Source organism: Nannobrachium achirus (genome assembly GCF_963921795.1).
Source record: "Nannobrachium achirus genome assembly, chromosome: 16".
NCBI classification, from domain to species: Eukaryota; Metazoa; Chordata; class Actinopteri; order Myctophiformes; family Myctophidae; genus Nannobrachium; species Nannobrachium achirus.
This window is the reverse complement of record NC_137823.1, coordinates 45,404,135-45,429,702: the sequence shown is the minus strand read 5'-3', so window position 1 is coordinate 45,429,702 and position 25,568 is coordinate 45,404,135. Positions and strand designations below refer to the sequence as shown.

General features: G+C 42.0%; 3 protein-coding genes across 3 annotated transcripts in view; 2 read left to right on the top strand and 1 right to left on the bottom strand.

Annotated features, from left to right (window-relative positions):
- otofa (otoferlin a) overlaps positions 1-5,533 on the bottom strand; it is a gene marked incomplete at both ends in the record, with an annotated part of 141,530 nt that extends 135,997 nt beyond the window's left edge. Inside the window, one exon of the mRNA XM_080744973.1 lies at positions 5,452-5,533. Coding sequence (XP_080601099.1) covers positions 5,452-5,533 — 82 coding nt within the window. The remainder of the gene's footprint in view (positions 1-5,451) is intronic.
- Positions 5,534-6,602: 1,069 nt separating this feature from the next.
- cimip2c (ciliary microtubule inner protein 2C) lies at positions 6,603-10,474 on the top strand (the record flags this gene model as incomplete). Its single annotated transcript, XM_080744971.1, has 4 exons — positions 6,603-6,679; positions 6,888-7,152; positions 9,931-10,049; positions 10,471-10,474. 4 exons carry the CDS (start codon positions 6,603-6,605, stop codon positions 10,472-10,474), a joined length of 465 nt encoding a protein of 154 aa, XP_080601097.1.
- Positions 10,475-17,717: 7,243 nt separating this feature from the next.
- fndc1 (fibronectin type III domain containing 1) overlaps positions 17,718-25,568 on the top strand; it is a gene marked incomplete at both ends in the record, with an annotated part of 67,565 nt that continues 59,714 nt past the window's right edge. The window contains 2 exons of the mRNA XM_080744970.1: positions 17,718-17,790; positions 25,243-25,437. Of these exons, the coding sequence (XP_080601096.1) occupies positions 17,718-17,790; positions 25,243-25,437 (268 nt within the window). The remainder of the gene's footprint in view (positions 17,791-25,242; positions 25,438-25,568) is intronic.

The following is a 25,568-nucleotide window of genomic DNA, read 5'->3' as shown; positions in this document are numbered from 1 at the left end:
ACTGTGAGTTACTGTGTGTGTGCGTGTGTGTGTTCATGCATGCGTGCGTTCATGCTAGATCAAATGCAGGTCAAAAGATAAAATAATTATGATTTAATGACAAAAGAAAACAAAGGAGGCGGCCTGAATGGAGCCACAAGAGGCGAGAGAAAGTAAACCAGAAAAATGAATGACTACAAGATGAGTAATAGGGCCTGAAAATGATAAAGACAGCAAGAGATTCGCAAAACAAGGACATACAGTACATTTCCTCAGAATCATGATGAATATGCAATGCATAAAATAAAAAGATTTACTAAATAACTGTGAAGGGAATGACAATAGGGTGGAGGCTGGAATCGAAGGATGCATATTCTCGAGGTAATGAAAGACAGCTTATGTTGCAGGGCATCAGGGGCGTCACAAGGGGGGGAAAAGTGGGACTGAGTTACTAGGGCCCAAGGTGGAGGGGCCTTAACAATTTTATACTTTAGCTATTGAAAAATAGCAGATATATAAGCTCTGCTGTAGATCTGCTATTTTTGAAAAGTCGTGAAAATGTGTGCACATTTTTGAATATATGTATTTTTTATTTGTAACTCAAATTTTCTTCTGGGGGGTCCCTGCCCTGGAACTAAATATTTTATATTGAAGGTCCGTGGCCAAATACATATCATTTTGGGGGTCCTTCATATGAAAAGGTTTGAGCACCACTGACATAGAAAGAAAGGTTTAAAAGAAATAGCAGATCTACAAGTTCGCAGCGCGGCACTCGGACTCGGTGCCGTGCTGTGAGCTTGTATATCTGCTATATTTTTCAATAGTTAAAGCACAAAATAATGCGTTTCCAGTCTAAATGGGTTAAACCCCCTCCCCCTATGAAGAACATCCTTGTACCCAGGGGTGTTGCAACCCAGAATTTGTTGCAACACCCCTGGTCGCAGGGCATCCATATACAGTGGATGTGGCAGACTGGCAGTATCTCTATCGGTCTGTGTGGGGTGAGTGGTGCGCACGTGTCATACAGTAGGTATCATGGTTTGTCTGTGTCTGTGTGCACTGTGCAGTACACGTGTGTGACATAGGTGCCTGCAGTCAGTCTTTGTCTGTCTCTGTGATGAATTGTAAAACAGTCATAGTCGAATTACACACGCTGCCTCAATCCAGTAGTAGATCCCATAAGGCCAAATGGACAGCTTGATTAGCTATTTCCACTCTACACTATTCAGTATGAAGCTATGACTTCACAAAAGTTGAATAACATAGCTGTTGCTGATGTATTAGAAACCCTATTCGGGGATTTCATATTTAGTTCCTTGGCCTACTATACTGCAGCGTGCAAAAAGGTTTGGTGGAAATAAATATTAATTTGGGGGTGCTTGACATGAAAATGTTTGAGAACCACCGAAATAGAATATGTTTTATAGCACCTCTTCAATAATACATTACTTAAGTGGGTTGTCAGTGCATTCCCCTCACTCTACGCTCCACTAATGTAACAGAGACAAAAGTGACATTTGGAATAAGTATCACCATAATAAACAATTAACTATTGTATTGTGATGATAACATTTTATTTTTGGAATACAAATATAGTAAATACTTACTAACATTTATTACGGATAATAACAGATACTGGTACCAATAATACAAATAAATAATGTGTAGATCGTCTATTTCAGCTATTTTTCAACAGATGAATTCATACAGATGAATGGAAATGATTCTGACGATTGTGCAGAAATAGTCATGATTGTGTAAGAATTCACCATTCACATTCAAGTGTAAGAGATCACACTTAGACAAGTGCTTTCACCTAACAGGATACTGTAGTTTTCTGAAAAAGGATACTTACAAAGGTTATAAGATAAGATAAATTGTACAACTTCACTTTCTGGCAGCATTAGAATGTGAGAGAAATTGAGAGGTTCGAAGACTCAATGAAAAGGACAAATCTTTAAAGGGGAAAATGGTAAAGGGACAGCAAGTGTATGCTAGACTTTCATGGTGGCTGTGATAGACGTGATGAAAAGTAATGAAGGCAGAAACAGGTGATTGGATAACGCTACTTTAGATTAGGTCACATCGGTCCTTGCAATGTCAGACAGTTAGATACATATGGAATTGGGAGCAGTCACGGTTAAAGAGCGAATAGCTGTTAAGAGCGGAGTAGCACAATCCTTGAAGTGCCGGTCTTCATTTCTGTGTACGTGTTTGCGTGCGTACAAAGGGCAGGGTCACCTTCCATCTGGATTGTGCCATTCAGCTTTTTTTCTGTCACTCAGCTTTTGCACTGGCCCATTTAGAGGGAGTTACGGTGCATCCCAATTAGAACTCAAACCAGCAAGGTGACAAGTAAAGTGGCAGAGGCTGGCAGAAGTGGCAATGAAAATGACACTTTTTTAATCAATTGGACAGTCCCAATACAAAAATGCAATTTGAGAGTGGGGTTGGGGTGCTAGGGCTGTGCGAGAATGTGCACACACACAGACCCAAAAGTATACGCACGCACGCACGCACGCACGCACGCACGCACGCACAACACACACACACACACACACACACACACACACACACACACACACACACACACACACACACACACACACACACACACACACACACACACACACACACGCAGTGCTGGCATATACTGTGATACAATCGTTCCACTTCAGGCTACTGTGCAGAAACCAAGCCTTACACTAGTATCAAGCTGTCAAGAGTTGGGAGTGCTTTGTTCTTTGATATTGCCAAGAGCTACAGATAACAGGCTAAAGGGAGGCTTAAGAGACTCTGCCGTAACTACAAAAAGGCCAATAAAATGAGCACGTTCAGTATGCCGATCATAGGTTTGCCAGAAATTAATTGAGTTTTAACATTTAGCAAGTTGGAGGCATGAGTTTTGCTTCCTCTGATGTCTGGTCTTTAAAGATACTTATGTGATGAAGTGGCTTTGGTTAAAACTAAGTATGCAATTTCCCCCAGGCTGCATACTAGGGAATTCTGTGTTCTTTATCGCATCTCCTATAAGGGATGTATGTACCAAAATGTTACTGAAGATAAAGATTGTCTAAATTGATAGTTTAAAATGTTTTACCTTATAGAAACTAGATTACGTTTTCCTTCTGTGTTTTGAGGGAACAAGGGGCCTGGAAGACAAATCGGGTGGAAGGAGACAGAGTATAATAACATCTCTCCAGCAGCCAGCAGGGGTTTCCAGGGGTCATGGCGGTTGACTGACTCAGTGGGGCAGGGAGCTTCCTGATAAAGCCTTTCCTCTCCAGACAGGAAGCTCTTGGGAAAATGTACTGACAGTTTGTACCCGGCAAAAGGCAAGATTGATATCAGCTTAGCTACTAGATAACAATGTTGGAAGGCTGGCACAAAGTAAACAGGTGAAACAAAATGTATCCATTCAAAGTTCGATAATCAGCATTTTTAATATATCCTTCAAAATGGAATTGGCTACAGATTCCAACGTATCAAAAGCTTGGTGGAAAACAAAATGTAAATGAAGTGTAAATCATACAATGTTGTACGACAGTGTCACTTGGCAAACATAACAGACATTTTCCCCTTGAAAATAGTATATTTGGTGAGCGACACCATCGTACGATCGAGTATAAATTAGGCTTTAGAAGTATTATTTATGCTGTAAATAAATGGTGCATTTATATAGCGCCTTTATCCAAGGTGCTTTACATTCACCCATACATTCATTCATACACCAATGGCGGAGGAAACCATGCAAGGCACCAACCTGCTCACCAGGAACAACTAGGGGTTCAGACAGAGTCTTGCTCAAGGACTCTTCGACACTAACGGGATCGAACTGGGAATTCGATGGACTGGGAACTGGGACATTATCTATAATCCCATAAAATATAGATGACAAGGTTCCTATAATATCAAGACCCTGGTGTATTGACTGGTGTGCAGATCACGATATTATTATCGATCAATTCTAGAGAGAGAGAGAGGGGGGGGGGGGGGGTGAGAGGCATAGAGACATAAAAGAGAGAGAGAGAGAGAGAGATAGAGAGACAGAGAGAGAGAGAGATGCAGCAGCATCAACAGAGATGCTAAACTCACCAGTCAGCTGGTAGAAACACAGACTGTCCACTCTCCATCTGACACTTCCACCCCCACCTCCACCCCAAGAACAAGACCCTAATCCTCCAAACCCCATCCTACCTAACCCCACCCCACCACCACAGGACCACAATGGAAACAAGCCCCTAGGCCTAGGCTTTGTTACCGTATCCTTTTAACAGTCATTATAAAATCGTATACCTCTGCACTATTTGCAAGCTGTTAATAAAGTATTCAATAATCAATCAATTAATCATTAAAACTCTCTCGCTCTCTTAAGAATGTCACCGTGGGACAGATATTCAAGATGGCTTACAGTATTTGACTTCAGTCAATAGCTAATCTCTAGCCTGATAGAAAATTATTAAGTCATTCCTCTGAGCTATGGTAGGATATATGAGAGACAGGGCTCCGGGTCAGTGACGATGACAGCTGTGGAGTGGCTAATGCCCAGAAGGCAAGAGAGGACTCCTTAAATCACACATGTCCATACAAACACTTACTGCCATTATGTTTCAGTTCACCTACTGTAGCCCAGGGGGTCTGCAACCTTTTTGACATGTTTTCATTTTCTTGATAGTCAGCACGTGCCATATCAACATTACGTTTCATTATGACACCACATCAAAATAAAACATTTCCAACAGATTCTGATTGTCCATAAATAGAACATATTTTCTTCTTTTGAAATATTTTCTTTCACTGCAGGACCTTGTAATGATCAGAGAAATAACCCACATATCTCCCAGGTGTGAGTTCAGGGTTTGAATGAATGTAGAATTATGAGCATGATTTTATTTGCATACACAGATGTGAGGGGAATTAATTTAATTTACATTTATATTATAATTTAATTTATATTTATATTATTTGAAACCAAACTTCCTCTCTCTCACACTGAAGCCAGTGTGCCAGTGATTACCCTCCCCTGTACCAATACTGGCACCTGTCCTGTCCTGCTGTTCCAAAGGTTGCTTACTGACTCTCTCGTCCAACGCTATGGACCAGAGCTAATTCTAGCCTATATAATAGCCTACTGGCTAATTAATTCGTGACTTAATTTGTGAAAAACAAAAACTCAAACTCGTTTTCGGACGATTTTGGTCCACTCTCCTCCCTTGCGTAAAAGGCGCATTCATGGAAACATCAGTCAGGTGCGTCAGGTTGATATTTGCCAACGTCCCTGCGCACACCTTCGGGGATCCCGCATGCAGGGGGTTTCCCCAACTTTTTGCGGCCACACTAGACGGGTGAACCACATGTCGAGTGGAGTTCAGTCGAATATAGAGTTGGCCCAAACAAATCGCATTCGGTAAATTACGCATCGAGATATTAATTAAACGCTATAAAAGCGTATCAGACGTAACATCTCCTTACCTCGGAATGTAACTTTGGCGATTCTGTCCCCTTTCCCGCGAAGGAAGGCGACAGTCTTTAGATGAACCAGCAGAGCCATCATAGAATCCACAGGAAAGATTCGATATTTCTTTCCAAACAATACAACTTGATAAGATTAAATTGTCCTTGTCTTTGTTTAATGGTCTTTTTTAGGCAAGCCCATCAATGCGTCTTAATTCGCACAAACAACATAACATCTTCCATTCTGCAGATGGTATCTACGTATTCCTATTTCCTCCTGGCATAGAGAAAAAAAGAGAAATGTTGAGTTATTAGTTGAGTGGTGTCCTGTAGTTTTATCCCTCTTTGTTCTTCTTGGCTGCTTCCTTCGCGCATCACATCAGAGCCTTACTAGAGCGTGTGTGGCAAACAGCAGGGATTTATTTAGCTGTGATGGAGGAGGAAGAGCGAGGGAGGGGGGGCTACAGCTCTGGGGAGGGGGCATCATTCAGCAGTCCAGTGTGGGGCAGTGAATGAAATAGAACACAAATATAGGCTATGTAATATGTACACACACACACACACACACACACTAGCCTACAGCATGCTCGTGCGTGCACCAAGCATGCGCGCGCGTGTTAAATAGTTATAGGCTGTGATGCGCGTAATTCCATTTAAATAATTCAATTCATTCATTTATGAATTAAGTACAAAAGGACCCCAATGCAAACAAGCCATTGCGCTTTCTTGAGTTTAAATCTTTTATAGTAGGGCTAGACCTTGTATCTGAACTGTAGGTAGGCTACCCTACTGTCCTGGAGGGCGAGGCTACTATGCAAACTTCCAATCAATCAATCAATCAATCAATCAATGAATCACTCAATTAATCAATCAATCAATCAATCAATAAATGTAATGTATAGCACTTGCATGTCATTTTCATGCCTTATTCAAATGTTTAAACCTCTCCTAAACCATGTATGAAGTTAGAAGTATAAGGATATCATTCATTCAGTCTCAGCTAGAAAGCCACAACTCCAGAAAGTGTTGTGTTCAGGTCGAGCTGCATGTGCGTAACGGACAGTTGCCAAGCAACACTTTGTTTCCCCGGGGTGAGTTACATTGTTGGGTCAGTCCAGTCGGACAGTGACAGTCCAAGCTGTTGGTCGGTGTCTGCTGATCCCTGCAGCATGGCTCTCAGAGGACAAGACAGGATGAGGATCATATCCCATAATGCAACCTACGGCCCACCTGCTCTCATACCTGGGTGAGGCCTCTGCCTCATTCACCGAAAATAGCAGATCTACAAACTTGCAGGTCTGCTATTTTTGAGTATGAATCGGGCTTTATCCTTGAGAAATAGGCTAGTTTCCTTCACTTGTAGCCTACTTTTCCTCTTCTTTAATTCGTCTATAATCATCTAAACTTACTTTGACAGTAAATATAACCTGTGTTATTTATTTCCATAACTTCAGGTACGGCGGCCATGTCCCACACATCAAATTCGTGTCTGGAGAAACCTTTGGGAATGGGACCAACAGATATTTACAGGAATACCGCAGGGGAATCGTGTCTGGCAGTAAGAATCTCACCGGGTACATTGGAAGGTTCCCCTCCGTTGGCCATAACGACGTAATAACCCCAAGGGCACACGCTCACAGCCTGGCCGTCAGTGGAGCTTACTGGGCCGGCCTCAATGTGGACTATGATCGTCAGATGGAGCTCAAAACATTTGGACAGGTTGGTTCAGCCGCACAGTGGGGAAAGGTTCCCAATATCAAGGAGACCCTCAAAGCATGCAACAGTGGAGGAATGTAACTTTATAGCCTACATAATATTACATTTACTGTACTTAAGAGTAGGCTACTTTTTCACCAATTCACACTGAGCTATTCACAGTTCACACTAACACAGCACCATAACTACTATAAAATATTTAACAAAAAGGAAATCTAAGACAAATGGCACTGACTATATTTTTACAATGGTTAACAATATACTAGTTATAGTTGTCCTTCGTGCCCACTGGGAATGGCACTTAAAGCACCATTAGTCACTTGTCACGAATGAATTAGCCAGTAGTCAGAGGAACTGAAACATATGTCATTTTGAGTGTTTGTATCAACCTATAGTCTTCTCTTGCCTTCTGGGCGTTCGCCTCTCTATACAGCTGTCGTCACTGACCCATGCAGAGCTTTTCAATAAGTTATAGCCTACTTGTACTTTCCAAGTCTCCATTGTAATTATTTGAAAACTTTACTTACAAGTTACTTATTATCATAACAATTTTAAACCTATGGTGTCTTCTTCCACCACTGCAGTCCAATCAGAATGTGTACCTGTATTGCCAATGGACAACTTGCTGATAGTTGATACTGTAGCCTCCTGGGCTGAAGCAAATGCACATGATGTGTACAGTATATTCAGCTTCAGTTAAATTAATGGTTCCACTTCCAAGTCTGATATGAAGGACCATTACATCCAGCCTAATTATTAGGTCAAAGAACATCAAAATACAGCTTCCTTGGAGGAATAACATATTCAGTTAATGCCTCCAATGCTGACAAGAAAGATTAGTAGGCTCCCGGGCCCCGGCTGATTAGAAGGCCAGTGAACACTAGAAGCTATAATATAACCCTCCAAAGCTGATAAAATAACTGGCGCACGCCAAAAGGCACATGGACGATAAGACAGTCCATATCAATGTATCTTCTTGAGTATTAGTAAATTGGAGTCCTCCAATGATCATGTACAAGCCCCAAAGGCTGAAACAAATTAATGCTTAATGTTAAAAGGCTGATTAGAAAATTGAGGTTTCTGAACATGGCTCGGGGGCATTGTCTTAGGAGGTACTAGAGCAGCCATTAAGGAAACAGAATATATCTGGTTAGATCAGCAGTTCCTACTGGCTTCATGTTGAAGTGTCCTTGATCAAGACACTGAACCCCTAACAGCTACTGACGTGCAGGTTGGTGCATGGTTGCCTTTGCAGTTGGTGTATGAATTATGGTTGTAGAAGATTTCATTTCAGCATCAATATTGCAATGTACACTCAACATAGGGAAAGGAGGATTGTAGCTAAAGTAAATTGGGTCATTCAGACAGTCACAAACAATGTACTAAAACACTTCTTCATCTTTATGACAAATCTGAAAGAAAAGCATTACAGACTAGTCTTGCACGCACCTTCTGCGCTCACATAGGTATTATGTTGTCAGTCAGAGTATTGAACAACTGTCATATTTCCCTCTCTAATCACCCTACTTATTGCTAAAGATGAATCAAGCTATTGAAGTTTAGACAATATGTAGATCTGCATATATCTGGTGAAATTATGTAATTCCAGATTTTCAATAGACCTATTGCAATAGGCCTCCGACATTCTTCAGCCCTAGTATGAATGGAGGCATGAAATACACATTATAAAGCACTTTGGATAAAGGCACTATAGAAATGCAGACCACTCAGCTTCCATGGAGTGAGCTGGTATTCAATAAGAGGATGCCTCAGAGGCTGGTAGAGTGTGGTAGAGTGTCTAGCGAGGCTGTTAGGATGAGTACCTCCCACGCTGGAGTTTGAAATGTGTTTGCGTTGATGCGATCTGGTTGGCTGTGGCCTTGGTGGGGCGGTACTTAATGTTAGGGGCATGCAAGGTGGTCGTGCAAATACCAATAGTTAGACAACTGTACTTTCTTTGCAACTTTTATATGCTATAATTATTACATTTACCCAAATGTTTTAGTTTGAAGAGAAAGGGGAGTTAGATCAATTTTCTTTTTAACTGAAAGGTCACAAAGCAGGTCTTCACATCTATGGGGGTCCGGGACCCCTAGGGGGTCCTCAGAGTTACTACAGGGGGGTCCTTCATATCTTTGTGTGATAGAAACTTGTTTTTTCACCCCTTTTTTATATTAACCACTTGAACCCCTTGAATCCATATTCGGAGAACTTTAGCCAAAAATAGCAGATCTACAAGCTTACAACGCCTCGCTTGTAGATCGGCCATTTTTGGCAAAGAGCTTTGGAGGGGGAAAAGAGCAGACTAAGTACAGTAAAATGTCAAGTTTATTAAGTATTGACGGTTCAAGTGGTTAAATATCTGAAAACCCACATTAACATGAATCCAAAATATACTGATGATCGTCCTCTCAAACAATGAAACTATATGGAATCTATGATAAGGTTGTGGGGGTCCCTGGTTCATCTCTCTCTCAACTAAGGGGTCCTTGGCCTGAAAACGTTGAAGACCCCTGGTCTATGTAAGACTGAGAGCAGGCCCACAATAACACTGATAAGGTCCCAATGGTCGCTGTCCGAGGTGCTGAAAACATGGTTTCACTAGCTTTTAGCTTGTCAAACTACTTTCAACAGGGCAGATTCCCTGTCAATATTTGTGGAACCTTTCTCCACACACATTCCAACTAGCATTACAAAACATGTACATGGTGAGAGTTTTGTACCGTGTTGCTTTTCAGATGCAGTAACTGACTTAACAAGGCTGTGTTTTCCCCCCACTAGCTGTCACAGAAACACAGGGAGAGATACAAGGACAGAACTGGTACCAAGAAGCTGGTCACTCACTTCATTATCCCAGTGAAAGAAATAGACAAGTACCGACAGGAACAGCATCCACAGATGTAAGTTTAATATAGATATGTAGCTGGGCTATTTAGCAATGCTATGACATGTGCAAGAGTTTCATCGTTGAACAGGCTCAAGAAAGATAATGGCGATAATATTGATATTTGATAAAGTACATACGTTAAATGGATATTATATGCATAAATAAAGTGACTTAATCTGTTATTTAGCTGCAAACAGATACAAATCGAAAACCAATGCAATAAAATTCCAAGCCTAGTACAATTATGGCTTTCATTAACCTTGCTGAGATACTGTACGCTCTGCTGCACAGCCATTAAATCTTCAAGAGAAGACCTATTACCCTACTTGATACCACCCCTACTCGCTTGCTGATTAGGCAAATTAAAGCATGCCCTGCCACAAATAACCATAGGCATGTGTATAACAAGACATGACATCTTGTGCTGAAACTAGGTGAACCGTAACCTGAGGAGCAATTCAATCTTGTAAGTGTGTGAGTGTAGAAGAGAATGCTATCAGTTACATTTGTCACTCACTTTTAGAGGAGCAACACTGTTTCTGCTGACTAATACTGTATTGAGAAGCTGCCATGTGTGTGCACTCATGTATAGTGTGTGTGTGTGACTGTGCGTGTGTATGTGTGCGTGCGTGCTTGCGTGCGTGCGTGCGTGCATGCGTGCGTGCGTGCGTGTGTGCGTGCGTGCGTGCATCTGCGTCATGGGAACAGAGATTGAGATGGCACAGTGTTGTTGAGGTTATAAAAGCAGACAATATTAGACTCAATTACACTATTGCCCCCTGAGAGCGCCCGAGGACAGGGAGATGGTGGCTGACATATATTGATTTTGCGGTAATTCAATTTTTACAGCCAAAAGAAAGATTTTTATTTTGTAACCACTTCTGACAGAGACAATACCCTAAGGACAACAAACCCTTTTCTTGGCATTTCTGCTTTATTTCTGATAGTGACAATGAGAGAGAGACAGTAAAGGCGAGAGAAAGATAGGATTTTCTCTGGTCAGATTCAAACCTGGATAAGCTGTGGGAAGGACTATAGCCTCATTTATGTGATAAAGTGTGTGCTCGCCTCTTACCATGTGATCCACTAGGGCACAACAGCCAGAGTACTGCCATGGTACTGCTTTTTATATCTGACTATTATTGTGAGGCTTTCCTAGTCTAGGTTTTCCCTGAGGCATGAAGGCCTCGATCCACTGTACAAAAATATCAGCAGCTTCAAAAAGATAGTGCATCAGATACAGAGAGCACAACAAATTAGGGTTTCATTCCCAATTGTTGTTTAATATCTGTGTACATTGTATATTGCATATTTGATATACTTTGTATACCTTTTAGTTATTACATATCTATCTAATCTATAGTATTGCTATCGTTTATTTCTTTATATCACTGCTTATCGTTATATTTTGAGTTAATAGTTGTAATTAAATGTACGTATAACATGGTTTCCTTGTATGCAGTGTTAATTTTGTCGACTAAGACAATAAGATTTTTATATTTTGTTGATAAGACTAGACTAGACTAAAACAATTTCAGAAGACTAAGACTACTATGTGTGTTATTCAAAAGACTAAGGCTAAGACTAAATCTAAGTCTAAGACTAATTGCTGTAAAAATAAACACTTGTATGTAACTGTGCAATGAAATTAAAGCCAAATACATCTTTAATCTTTACATTTGAGAATGGCACTCACCTGTTCTTTTCAAATCTTGTTGGTTTTGCACAGAGAGTAGCAGACAGTGTCAGATGTCATTGATACTGTTACTATACTATTTGCAGAGCAGAGATTTTGTACCTAGCAGTGGCACTGTGGCATACAATAGGCAGGGCAGGTGTTTTGTTTATTCTTTTTTTGAGAACTCAGAATGGCACTGTATTTTTCTTAATCTGTTTTATGTTGACAGAGTAACAGAAAGTAGAAGACAATGACTAGTTCAGAGTTATGTGGTTATATTTAGCCTAAAAGACTTAGCCTAAGACTAAAATATTTTGATATTTAGTCGACTAAGAATAGACTAGACTAAAACAATTTCAGAAGACAAAGACAGGACTAAGACTAAATTGTGTGTTATTCAAAAGACTAAGACTAAATCAAAATTTGCAGAAACAATTACATGTATGTGCAAAGTAAACATACCTGACAATACATAATCTTATTGAATCTGTCTCCCCTACATCCCTTTATAATAACTTCATATGGATTTAATAGAAATCAATACAGGACCATATAGTTCATTCAGTGCATCTAAATGATAAGAATATAGCCAATGATTTAGGCTAGCCTCTAACCACTCGACTCACCTCTACAGCCTCCTGTCCCCTTTGAAAGAGAGACACAGCCATGGGGTCAGTGGCGTCCGCCGCTTCCAGACACTGCCCTCTGGCATCAGAACCACTTTGGAGGACCACATGATGAGGGACTTGTTCTTTCCACGCACATGAAGCCCCTAGCCTGCAGGGGGAGATGTTGGCCAGTGTTCACTCTAAAAGGGACAAGGAGCAGCAATTTATATGTAACCTAAGCTACAGCAAGGACATCTCATACCCTGACTTTTCAGAGGGGTTCAGCATTACCCTTAAGAGGTTTGTTTTGCAATGATGACCTTCTCTATGCTTATTACATGGCTACTTACAAACAAAATCAACAAATTGACACAAACAAATATTGCTTTTAAAATAATTTTACAATTATATTGCAAGCTTCCACTGTAAAAAAACAAAAAACAAAAAAAGAAGAAAGAAAATGCTATGATTAGAACTGCATCCATAGCAACATAAACACTGTATAGTGGATTATTAAGTACCGTTCCCCTCTGACATCATCTTTGCTGTTATCATGAGTACTGTATAATATATGAGTAACATAATAATCTTAACCATGATATAAGAGATTGATACCTTTTGTCATCTCAGTCTAGAATGCATACAGTACGTAGTAAAATACTCTGATTGTGTACACAATGAACCAAAAAGATCCATAACTGGATATATACTGGGTGGTTTATCTGGGATTGTGATCCCAGCCCCACACTGTAAATCAGATGAACAGTAGAAGTTTAATTCATGCTGCTGTGAATGTACTTTATTATATACAGGACTGATATATATGCTCTGTGTTTGAGAACACTTGATGTGTTCTCCGTCTCCACTCAAGTGCAATTATGAATGCATTCATACAAATGCATTATGCTACTCTCAACTGTGTAAATCTTCAACATGTGCAATAAACCGGTATATAACAATACAACAATATATATAACAATATATATATATATATATATATATATATATATATATATATATATATATATATATATATATATATATATATATATACTTATATATATACTGTATCTATGCTGCTGTAAAAGCTACAACTATATGTGCACTGTATATTAGATTTCATATGGCATAAGACATCATTTCTAGCCATTTCTGCTCATCTTTATACTGTTTAGTGGGAGTGAATATTTGAAAAAGACTGCTTCCACTGTAATGTACAAACCTCACCAAGACAAATACATCTATGCAAACATATCTGCCATTAAAATCAATTGGATTCTGATCTGTGTTGTGTGATGGTAAAAAGTAACAAGCATTGAGCTATACTTTTCTGTCTAGATTCTAGATTCTGTGTTGTTAACTAAACGTTAAGCTATAGGATCTGTTCAGTTTGGAGAATCATCACAAATCACCGACAGAGAATGATACAAACTTATGTAAGCAAGCTGTAAGCTAGGAAGACCTTTAATTCAGTGTGTGTGTGTGTGTGTGTGTGTGTGTGTGTGTGTGTGCGTGCGTGCGTGCGTGCGTGCGTGCGTGCGTGCGTGCGTGCGTGATAGTATATAGCAGATCACCTTGACAGAAGAGGAATGAAAAAGCTTTGTTCTACTGAAGTGATAAGTAAGGTACTGTATAGGCTATATACACTATAAACAAAATATTACATTAAATGTATTGGCCTACTGTAGAGTCAGTGATAGTGAAGAACCACTCACTTAATAGAACTTGACTGTGCACTTGTGACCTAATTAAATAGGAAATCCTAGTATGTTTCGCCATCTAGCGGTTAAAATATCCCTTTTAATATATATTTTATTGTCTAATGTCTGCTACTTTCTGACTTTTTGTAACAGATGACAGGACATAATGTCCATGCACACGACTACTGAGACCGTTAATAACCTTTGAGACATTCTGAGATGCTCATGCACAGACAGTCAGGGGGTAAGGTAGCGTCCATAGCATTCTCCTTAACGATATATTTTGCTACTCACCAAAACAAAAGGTGGCTGTTGGGAGTTGAAAGCCTACTCTACTTAGTGGAAGCACTCTGGGCCCCACACCACGTGTCTAAAATACATTTCTGGGGCGAAATGAAAAATTATCTACTGGGCAGAGTAGGCTTTCTACTCCCAACAGCCACCTTTGTTTTGGTGAGTAGCCAAACTGCATTTTTGAGCGGTGGAATACCGTCTGCCTTGTGTGACTACGTGTGTATGTAACTATGTATGTAACTTTGTAACTTTGCATGTAGCTTGAGCTGCAATACCGCTGGCTGACCAGTGGCAGGCCTGGGTGAACAAGTGGCGCTGTTGAGCAGCCCAGGCGCACGCACGCACACACACACACACACACACACACACACACACACACACACACACACACACACACACACACACACACACACACACACACACATACACACACACACACACACACACGGTGGCTGCAATATACCCCTCATAATACTCATAATATGGGGTTGTGGTATAAGGCAGTTTGAGAGCTTAATGAAATGAACTGCTACACACACACACACACACACACACACACACACACACACACACACACACACACACACACACACACACACAAGGTATAGCTTAATCTGAACTGCTCAAATCCACTGCTCACTTCAAACTGTGACATGGTATGGACCAGAGCTTGGGGTGGAGATGAACATCTTTAGGGCATCTTGTTTTATAAGCATTGTATTTTTATAGCCTTTTAGCTCACTCAGGTGGGTCATTATTGCACTGATACGAAACACCTTTCCTCTATCGTGTTTAGCCAGATTATAAGCTGAGACTCAGCTGTGATTCAATTATTAGACCATTACGTGGCCTACTAAGCAGCGGGCATCACCGGGAGGAATGCAAGACCTCCGCCAAGGGATCAATAAAATTATTTTAAACTCAGGAGTAAAAGTCAAGCAGCAGATGTTGAGATGTGCTTTGAAGTACATTTACTGGGTTTCCTCTTTCACCGAAAACAAGTCCGCCGCACGTCCACTGCCGCCAACAATTCAAAATATCCCGAATTATGTTTTATTTATTTTTTTCCTTTTTTGACCTAAAAATAACCCCTTTGCGTGTTCCCTTCTGTGAAATTGAGCCGTCTTTTCATGTTGGGAGACACGCATACCTGCAGTGGTGGAAAAAGTAGGCCTACTCACATTTCTTAGAAGTATCAATACTGCAATATAGAAATAGCCTACCATGTTAGGGCACAGTCACACCAGAAAAATATTCTACCTATGAGAATAGATTCCGCCAATGGAAAAATATGAACTGCCAACAATCATTGTAATCACAATAATTAGTAACGGACGTTTCATGATGAGACAGAATCACAGTGGCTGTTATAATCTCCTAGACTGGAGTGAAATTTCAAGGTCGGGATTTCCTAGACTGGGGGTGAGATTTCCAAATTTCGAGTGCAATTTCGAGGTCGGGATTTCCTAGACTGGGGGTGAGATTTACAAATTTCGAGTGCAATTTCGAGGTCGGGATTTCCTAGACTGGGGGTGAGATTTACAAATTTCGAGGTCGGGATTTCCTAGACTGGAGATAGTCATTTTCCGGGTGGGTTTTCCGCGATTGAGGTCGACTATGAAAAAGGTCGGCTTTTCCTGTTACCCCGCCGCTGCATTTCAATGGGAATGGCCTGAATTGCGTTTATGGTAAAATCTCGATATTTTGATGGCCCGTTGTTTCGAGGTACCACTAGTCCGTAGGTTTAGGGTTAATGTTAGGGTAGCTCCTTACGGAACCCCTCACTCCACTGCTACGCAGCTCCGAGATGGGGTTCCTACTGGTCGGCTGCCGAAATCCTGTTGTTGGATCCACGATCCGCCGTTAGCGATCACTTCTTACCTTTGTTGAACACTCTATCCAAAAAGTAACCGGCCTATGTGAAAGTATAATCGTTTTACTTTTTAAGCGTGGAACAACCTCGATGTACTGGGGTAAAATGAAGACTTTATATCGCTCGAAAGACCAGCCGGCTCTGTGTTTACCCGTGTTTTCCCCCGTTGTAGTCTCGCGTGGCCAGACTGTTGCCTCCGCGATTTGGTCAAATGCTCACAGTAGGAACCCCATCTCGGAGCTGCGTAGCAGTGGAGTGAGGGGTTCCGAAAGGAGCTAATGTTAGGGTTTAGGCTTTGGGTTAGCATTCACCAGGTTAGCAAGCATTCACCTGTGTTGGCAGCTTAGCGTTCACCCGCGTCAGCAGGTTAGCCTCGGACTACTGGGACCTCAAACAACGGGACATCGAAACAGCAATATGCGCTTGCGTTTATGCAGTCGACAGCGGACCGTCCCAACACTCATGAAGTGACAAGTGGTTATCATTGGTTATTGGGAGAAACCGCTGGCTGCGAAAAACAGTCAGCTGCGCACCAAAAGAGTTGCATGCATGACTTTCAACATTTCTTGCAAACCAACTGAATACAATGGCCCAATTCCAATGTCCTCCCTAAGCCCTCAAGCCCTGCACCCTCACAGTTAGTTCAGATTTTTTGACACAAAGCTGTAGGAAATACTTGCCATTAATATAGTGGTTGCAAAGGTATTAATTGATTGCCGTGGTCAGAGTTCTGGTCAGTTACTGATGAATATGGGGGCCATTTGGCATGGCCAGTTGGCCACTCATTAAAAATTGATTAATTCCACAAAACTAGCTCATTTGTATTCTTTAGCTTCGTTCTCATCAGCTGACTACAAAGCACCTTGTTATGGGGGGTGCTGCAGCTGCGTAGTGATACTGGACAAAAAACAGTACCATGTTACAGAGGGGTCAAAGAAAGTTGAACGAAGTGCCATATATGGTAGAAATAGGCCAACTACAAGAACTTACGTTCTGTAGTGTTATGGTGAAGGCACAGTGGGTCAACAATGATGCCACAACAAGGACCTTCCAGAACGTTTCTTTACTGGCAGGATGGCGTAAAGTTACAGTACTTAGTCGTCAGGAACAATAACAGCTTAGCTTCATACAGGTAGGATTTCAATAACACACACTACTGTAATGCACTTGTGGCTGTCAGTCCGCGGCCCCTGGCACAAACGGAGGAAGACTCACTCAAACGTCCACACACTTTGGGATCCACAGGGAAGACAACTGACTACTAGCATGCTGGGAGAACAAACACACAACACCTCCCGCTCTACCTGAGACCCAATACGAACGCAGTATACTGAGCAGCACTTTACAAGCTATACGTAGTAGTTCCTTTCTTACCCAGGAGAGGGAGCCACATATGAGGGGAAACGGGCGCCAATGGTGTATCCCTAAAGTTCCAAATCCTCTCCTCTCTTCCTTCCAGCCCTGCTCTCCCACCCCTCATCAATCCGTCTGCTGCGTCGCGCCATAGGAGCAGCGCACTATACACACTATGGCACACGCTGCAATGAGGATGCTCTTGGCTTTATTCATCACCTTTTGCGCATCAGGACGTGGATTGACGGGTAAGATCCTGTTATCTCGTTCGTCATTGAGCAGGTGCACCAATCTGTTCACCGTGACAAGTTTGCACTGTTTGGAAGAGACTAGAGAGAGGTGGCTATTATTTTCAGGCACAGTTCACTTTCTAATTGGTGAAAATTCGCTTAAAGGGATATTTTGTGGATGAAAGAAAGAAAATTAAACAACAAGAAACAAACATTATTTTGTTCAAAAGTTTTAACGCAGCAAACGAGGGTTATGTTAGTCTGTTTCAACTTGCTGCTACTGTTATGTTCGGATGCATATTTGATTTGTCATGTGGGACACCTCCACCAAACTCACCTGAATGCTGCATAGCCTACACTGACATATAGGCCTACTGTAAACTACTGTAAGGTAGGGATATGTGTGTTTATGTTGTGAACAAGTTGTAGCAAGAGAAAGAAGAACCTTTGAATGAGCAATTATGAAAAAGTTGTGCTGACATTGTCTTTTCACCCGTTACTTTATGGAAGGAAAATATGATGATCGTTTCCTCGAAGCAGTCATGGAATATGCCGTTACTTCATACAGTATAGACTACTAGGCACACCATGGCTTAATTCAGATTCCAGATATTACAATTACACAATAAGTTGTTTGATTAATTGTGTCTGTTTGAAAAGAATGGTTAACTAGTCTAGCAGATATTGGCGGGTTGCAGTGGTGTTTAGTTACTCCCTCTTGAATAGTTCTGCTTCTGCTGATCATTGCTTTTTATTGCATCTCAAGTCTTTCTTGCGCGCTCCCGTGCGTAATTACGCATGGCAGGTGGCATTCGAATTTCGAAATACCATGGTTGCGTCCAGTTGTTTATTTCCTCGTCCCGTTGACTAAACGTGCTTTAATGTTGGCGCAACTTATAGCATCGTTGTTTCAAGAATGTGTAAGGGGAGTACATGAGGCTTCTTGACGTGTAATTTGTCCCATAAATGAATTTGACAAGAACCGGTGACCCCACTGGAGGTCTGAGTGGTAGCCTGCAGGCACTCGGGTTGTAGACTGTGACGTGTGTCATATTATATTAAGCCTGTCTAAGCAGACTGATGTGTCAAATGGAGATACCATATTGAGCAGGCTGTGTGGCTTTGTGCAATCCATAGTGCAGATGTCTTAACGGTTCCTGGAGCACTGTTTGAGAAATTGATTCTTCTGTTAGAGGGCCACCTGCACTCCAGACAGAAAAGGCATCTACACCTGAAATTATGAGCTCAGCAGTGTCCACATTTTAATGTCCTTCTCATTCCCCCCATCTCCCTGGTCCAAGCAGTCTGCTTTATTTTTTATTTCTCTCATTCTTTCCCTCCTCTCTCTCTCTCTCTCTCTCTCTCTCTCTCTCTCTCTCCCTTTTCAGTTAATCTATAACCACATCCTCCTAAACCCCCATTCCTCACTTTCTCTTTCTCACTCTTTAACCCTTGAGCTTCTCTCTATAGCTTATGACGTCATGGTGTTTTCTGACTGTACTCAGCCCGTCTTCTTGAGGCAGCATGAGAACCCATTCACACCTGGGAGCAGCCGGGACAATTCCATTCCTGTACTGCAAGCCAGTGGGCACTGGGCAGTACGTCTAGTCTGGAGCGGCTGTGGCAAGATGATGGAGTGTTAACTACTTTCGTTTTGTGCCAGTCTAGAGGGCCTGCGTGCCACGGACAGTATTAGGGCCGTCATGGGTATCTGGCCAACTGGTTGGAAGCGGGCTAAATAACAGACAAAAAGCATACTGTCTTTGGATAATAAACAATGACAACTTCTTCCACTGGACCACAATCCATCACTTGCTGGAATGTGAGACTGGAGAGAGAGGGTAACTGGTAGAGAGGAAAGAGGGAATCATGTCCTCGCAGGCCAGGCCAGGCCAGGAATTTTATTTCTCCGCTCCGCTTAATGAAGAGGAATTCTGATGGAGCAACGCAACAGATCTCCGAGTGAGCAATGGAAATCAGGAATTGAGTGTGTGCATGAGAGAGAGTGAGTGAGAAAGTGAATCCGAAAAAGTGGTTTAAAGAGAGAGACTGAAAGAGAAAAGAAAAAAAAAAACATAGCGAAGATGGCTAATATTTTCCACCACACCAGGAATGTGAGGAGTATTCGATCACATGACTTACGCAGGTCGAACCCAGGCTCTCCACCTGCCACTCATCTGTCAAGCCTGCCTCTGCAGACTTATCTCATGAGCCATGATGTCATCTCTAGGCACCGTGCCAATCAGATAAACAGGTAGCACCTGGTCCATGAGCCCACCTGTCACAATAGAGGGGCAGTCATAGGAGCAAGTTTGTTACGCAGAGAAAATGGTCCCAACCTGTGGTCAAGTTCAGGCACACTGCACAATTCAGATTTGACATTTGAATCCCTGGACTGGCAAGTATAATAGGCCTATGGACAAAAAGTGAATGCTCCGCCTTCAAGCAACACAGTCTCTGAAAACACAAGGCACAGGGGAGAGCCATACATAACAGTACTAATTTGTGGATGTCTATGCACTCATGTAAAGCGCCTCTGCCTACGTTATGTCTTAAGGCTAACCTCTTTCCAAGGGTTGAATTACAATAACATTAAACTCCTCTGACAGCCAGGAGATTAATGTGCTGGTGAAACTGACTGCAGTCAAAAGACCAGGTGGTCTTGGTCATATTGTAGCTTCAGTCTGGTCTGTTTGCTTTATGGTCTATTAAGTTGAATGCTGGACTGGTGAGACATTATGGAATGTTAAAGGTAAGACAATGTGGTGGTTGGTGTGTTACCAGGGGCCACTAGAGTTCCACCTCTCCTGCTTGGGCCCCTCAGCCAGATTATTTAACACATTGTCCCCCCTCCCCATGCACCCCTAGGTTATTGATGCTTGTTTATGTGGAGGACAGTTATGAGGGGTTAATGGGAGATGCAAATTGCGGTGACTGAGTGGTCGGTGCCTGTGATTTTGTGGTAGGTGAGGTGAGAAGGTGCACTTGTAAAAGCTAGGGGTAGAGTGCAGGTGCACGAACAGAAGCACTTTGTTGGAGCATTTCACAAGAGGCATTAGACCTAGAGGCTTACCTTCATGTGATCCATGTATCGCTTAACATGCGCATGCATGTCTATGCAGTGTGCATGTGTGCGTGATGTGTGCGTGCGTGCAAGTAATAAAAGGGTGCTAAAAATATTTGTTAGCACACATCTATGCACGTGCACACACACACACGCGCGCACACACGCGCACACACACACACACACACACACACACACACACACACACACACACACACACACACACACACACACACACACACACACACACATCCCTCAGTAAAGACACTGACATAATGACCCCTCAGGCCCTACCCTCATTCTTCACATAGTCAATCTTTTCCACTGTCAAACTCGATGTCTATAGTCTGTCTGTCTGTCTGTCTGTCTACCGGCCTGGGACTAAATACATCAGGGCCCGCCGGGTACAATAAACCTGTACAAATAAAAACATACAACACATTCAACAGTAGGGTTTAGTATAGAAATTACATTATTATTACCCTATGTTCCCCATGGCAACCCCTTTGAACTCAAGTCAAAGCCCCTAAATTATTATGTTGTGGCTGCTCAGTCGGTTAACTGCTTCACACAACTGTTGATTCTTGGATGGGGGCATTCTCGCATGTGCTGTGCTTTAAAAAGAGCCTTGAATTAATCAGAAACCTCTGCTTTGCACTCGGATCGTAAATCTCCCAACAGGCCAAAATCACAGATTGATGTCTGGACAGGCGAGCGGATCCATTCCTACGTAATACACAGCCTTATTGGAAACTGGTGGTTGGAACTGAGTGAAGCGCGTCCAGGCTTGCATCAGTGCGGTCCGTCTCGAACAGCTGATGAAAACGACCCCCGCTATAAGCCTCGATTAATGAGGAAATAATGAGACAGAGATAGTGTTTTGTTTTGTTCTCTGCTTTGATTGGAAAACACTCACATATTCCCATACACAGTCTGTGTCTGCGCGCACGAGCGCACACGCACACGCTGTCCACTCTGACATGGGTCTGTATCTCTGGGCTATGTGCCTCCGTTGTGGTATCTTTCAGTGAACAGGCACACAGTGAAGAGAATAGCTTTCAGCACATACTAAAACTGAATGCTAAAGAGACAACACTGCACGTCTCTCTAAGGAGCTGTATTCCTAGTCTGTAAACTCCAGGCTCAGAAGGTTTGTGAACGTGGAAAGTAAAAGTGGACATCACAGCTGGGATCACACCTGCAGACAACAAGAATTTAGAGTGATAAAGTGATTTTGTGGCCATGCTAAACCAAAACTACCGCTGTAAACCCTTGGAGAGCACAGAGAACTGGTGTAGACTGTTTATGAGTTGGACATGCTGATGCTACAACCCTGCAACAGTAGTAGTTACATGTGACGCCAGTGAATGGCCAGAATGCCAACTATGTGCATCATATGTTATTTAACGTCTTATTTAACACCAGTTCTTTTTGTAATGTTGTTTAGTGGCATTTGATGAGTCAATTTACTATAGTTTTCAGGATTTCAGGGATTTCAACCCTAACCCTAACCCAACCTCTGAAAAAATAATTAGGAGAAAGTATTTATTCAGACTAACTAAACTAAGTGCTTCTCTGCATTGAGTGAGTGAAATGACCTCATGCAAGGAAAGTCAAGTGCACATTTCAACAAGGTAATTCAAAGTGCTTTACGCAAAACATGAAGCATTAACACAAGACACAGAGCATTAAGAGAGTGCAATAAAACAAAAATTTAAATAAGTACAATACAATGAAATGTGTAAATTACAGTACAGTTGGAATGATTAAAAAAAAGAAAAGAAAAAAGAAACTCAGTAAAAGCCAGCGGCAACAGAAAGGTCTTTAGCTTTGATTTAAAATAACTGCTACAACTGAGTTGTAGCAGACCTGCAGTTTTCTGAGTTTGTTCCAGATACTGTATGTGGTGCATAAAAAACTGAACCACCACTTCTCCACGTTTAGTTCTGATTTTGGCGACAGAAAGCAGACCTGTCCCAGATGACCTGAGAGGTCTGGATGGTCCATGATATAGCGCAAGATCGTAAATATGCTTTGGCCCATGCATGCATTGTAGGCTACAGTATACAGGATTGTATTGTAGTGAAATTTTGAGTACCAATGTTCCCACCATTATCCTGATTTTGGACAAATGCTATTTGGCAAACTGTCACGAGGATTCCGCCAAGGTTTCAGTATCCGTGCAAAGCTCTCAGGCACAAATCTGTTGTTTGTGTACATGTTGGTCTAAACAGACTCATCCTGGGCATCTTAGCTACGCTGTAAACTCCTCAGTGTTTATTTCACTCTGAGAGTGCACTAATGTAACCAAATATCTGGTGGTCCATTTAGTCACATTTGTACACCTTGAGTGACTAAATGGATACATTTACAGTTACAGTAGGCTCGTTAATGCAGGGGTTCTCAACCTCTTCAGGCCGCGACCCCCAAACAAATCATATTTTAACTGGGGACCCCCAAAATACTCATATTTAATATAATCAATAATCATATATACCGGTAACACGGTTCTATTGTGAAAATAGCAGATCTACTACATGCTCACAATACCTCGCGTTGCGAGGCGTTGTGAGCATGTAGATCGTCTATTTTCACAATTTCTGCCTCTTAATATTTGACAATTTGGCCAATGTTTAATTTGCCATTTTAGAGGTATTAAAGTATTAAAGTCCTTAAATTGTCACTTTAGAAATGTGCAGATACCCTCTATACACATAAACTTTATATTGGTTTGTTTACTGTTGAGAGAGAAAACAATGTTGCACATCAAGTTAATCATCTGGGGACCCCCCAAAATAATTTGGGGTCCCGACCCACAGGTTGAGAACCACTGCGTTAATGCACTGCTGCTCTGCTCTGCCCTCTTCATGTCCAGGGTCTTTCAATGGCTGTTCTCACACACAATATTAGTAGTATTAGTATTGTTATGTTGATGTTTTAAATGCTACTAAATGCTTTATTGCATTAGTGAGTGTTATCAATGCCAGCCTGCTGGGGAAGCTCCTCACTACTACAGTGCGCTATAGTCCCTTGCACGCAACCCAAAGGAAAGATGGAGCGTGTCTGTTAATACTCAGGAGTGTTTGTTGCTGTTTTGTTGCTTTGTTATGGATGAATTTAGACAAGAGGGGGAAAGAGGAGTCCCTTTTTCCCTGCGTTTCTACATGCAAGACATCCTCATTTGTTTACTATTATCAAGTTGTTTTGTAGTTTTCCGGGCAGCCTTACTATGAGAGCTGAGACTTCATCCAAATCAGAATTCCTTTAATTGCCAAGTACAATTATTGTAATCTACAGGGACATGTCTTGTGATGTTGATGCAAACACATGTGAACAGCTTGTAGCTTATAGTGAATTATACTAACACACATGGACAAGACCTCACGCACGCACGCACGCACGCACGCACGCACGCACGCACGCACACCACAAAGGAATTGTACATTTTTGACAGTGGTGGATACTGGATACACAGATATTAACCACATGAAGCCTAGCATGAGTCAATATTCTGCACATAATTTCAGGCAAACATACAACAAAAATAGGTGAACATTCTGCAGAAATGGGCTATCTTTTGCCAACATTTGCAGAAAAAAGCTACAGTAGTGATGGGACGCACATGTGAGCTATTAGCTTGTGGATCAGCTATATATTTCCAATTTGACATCCAGCGAAGTATATAGGGGTTTAAGTGGTTAAACATTCATGCAGGCTTGTGTGCACAGAGTCAGTGTAGGCCCAGTTAACGCCCTTATCTTTGGAGATCTTTGGACGCCATCCCCTGTTGACTCAGAGCCGGTCAGAGATTTCTGTCATTTGTCTGCCCTGCAGGCACGTGCACACATAGACATCAAAGGGGGCTTGACCCCTTGCCCTTTTATCCTTCTGTAAAAAAGTACCTCTCCAGACCATGAATGCAGTTTTTACTATGGCGAAAGAAATGCAAATGCCCCCTTTCCATGCCGTACCTGAAGGCAGCATTCAAGAGAATTGCCTTGTCCAAACTCTTCTGAACTTGAATGAGAACTGAACTTGAGTGTAGAAACCCATGCCGTTATGCCCCATCTCAAGTATTGATTGATTGATTGAGAAAACCTGGTTTTCTCCAGTTTGCACCACCCACCTAAAGTCAGCCATGCCCACAGCTGTTGTCGTATAATAATAAGGGGAGGGGATAATTTTAGTGACACTAAAGCGGCGTATTTAGATTGGGCCTTTTGACTCAGAGGATTTCAGCTTTCAGGAAGAAACCAAAATACACAGGGAAGACATATTTGCATATTATAACCACACTATTAGAGTAATATTAACTCCATAGACACAAAAACTACATCTCTAAGACTTTAGAGTGAAATGGATGCAGCCCCATGGGCATAATCACCCAAATGTGTTTTGTCCCGCAGCTGATAAACCTCTGCGGCCGCGCAATGTGAAGCTGACCTCCGTGGACAAGGGCCTGGAGGTGAGCTGGGAGCCTCCCGTCCAGCTGGATGGAAGGCCCGTGGACGGCTACAGCATCGGCTACGGCAAGTCCATGAGGTCACTGCGCATCATTAAAGTGGGCAAGGACAGCCGCTCACAGCTACTGGAGGATGTAGGTAAGAGACAGGGGAAAGAAAACAGAGAGTGTGTGAGGGAGAGAGTGAGACATGATTGTGAGAGGGTATCGTGGAGGGTCTGCATTCATGTTGTGCGTTAAAGGAGTGAGCATGTATGTGTGTGTGCAAAG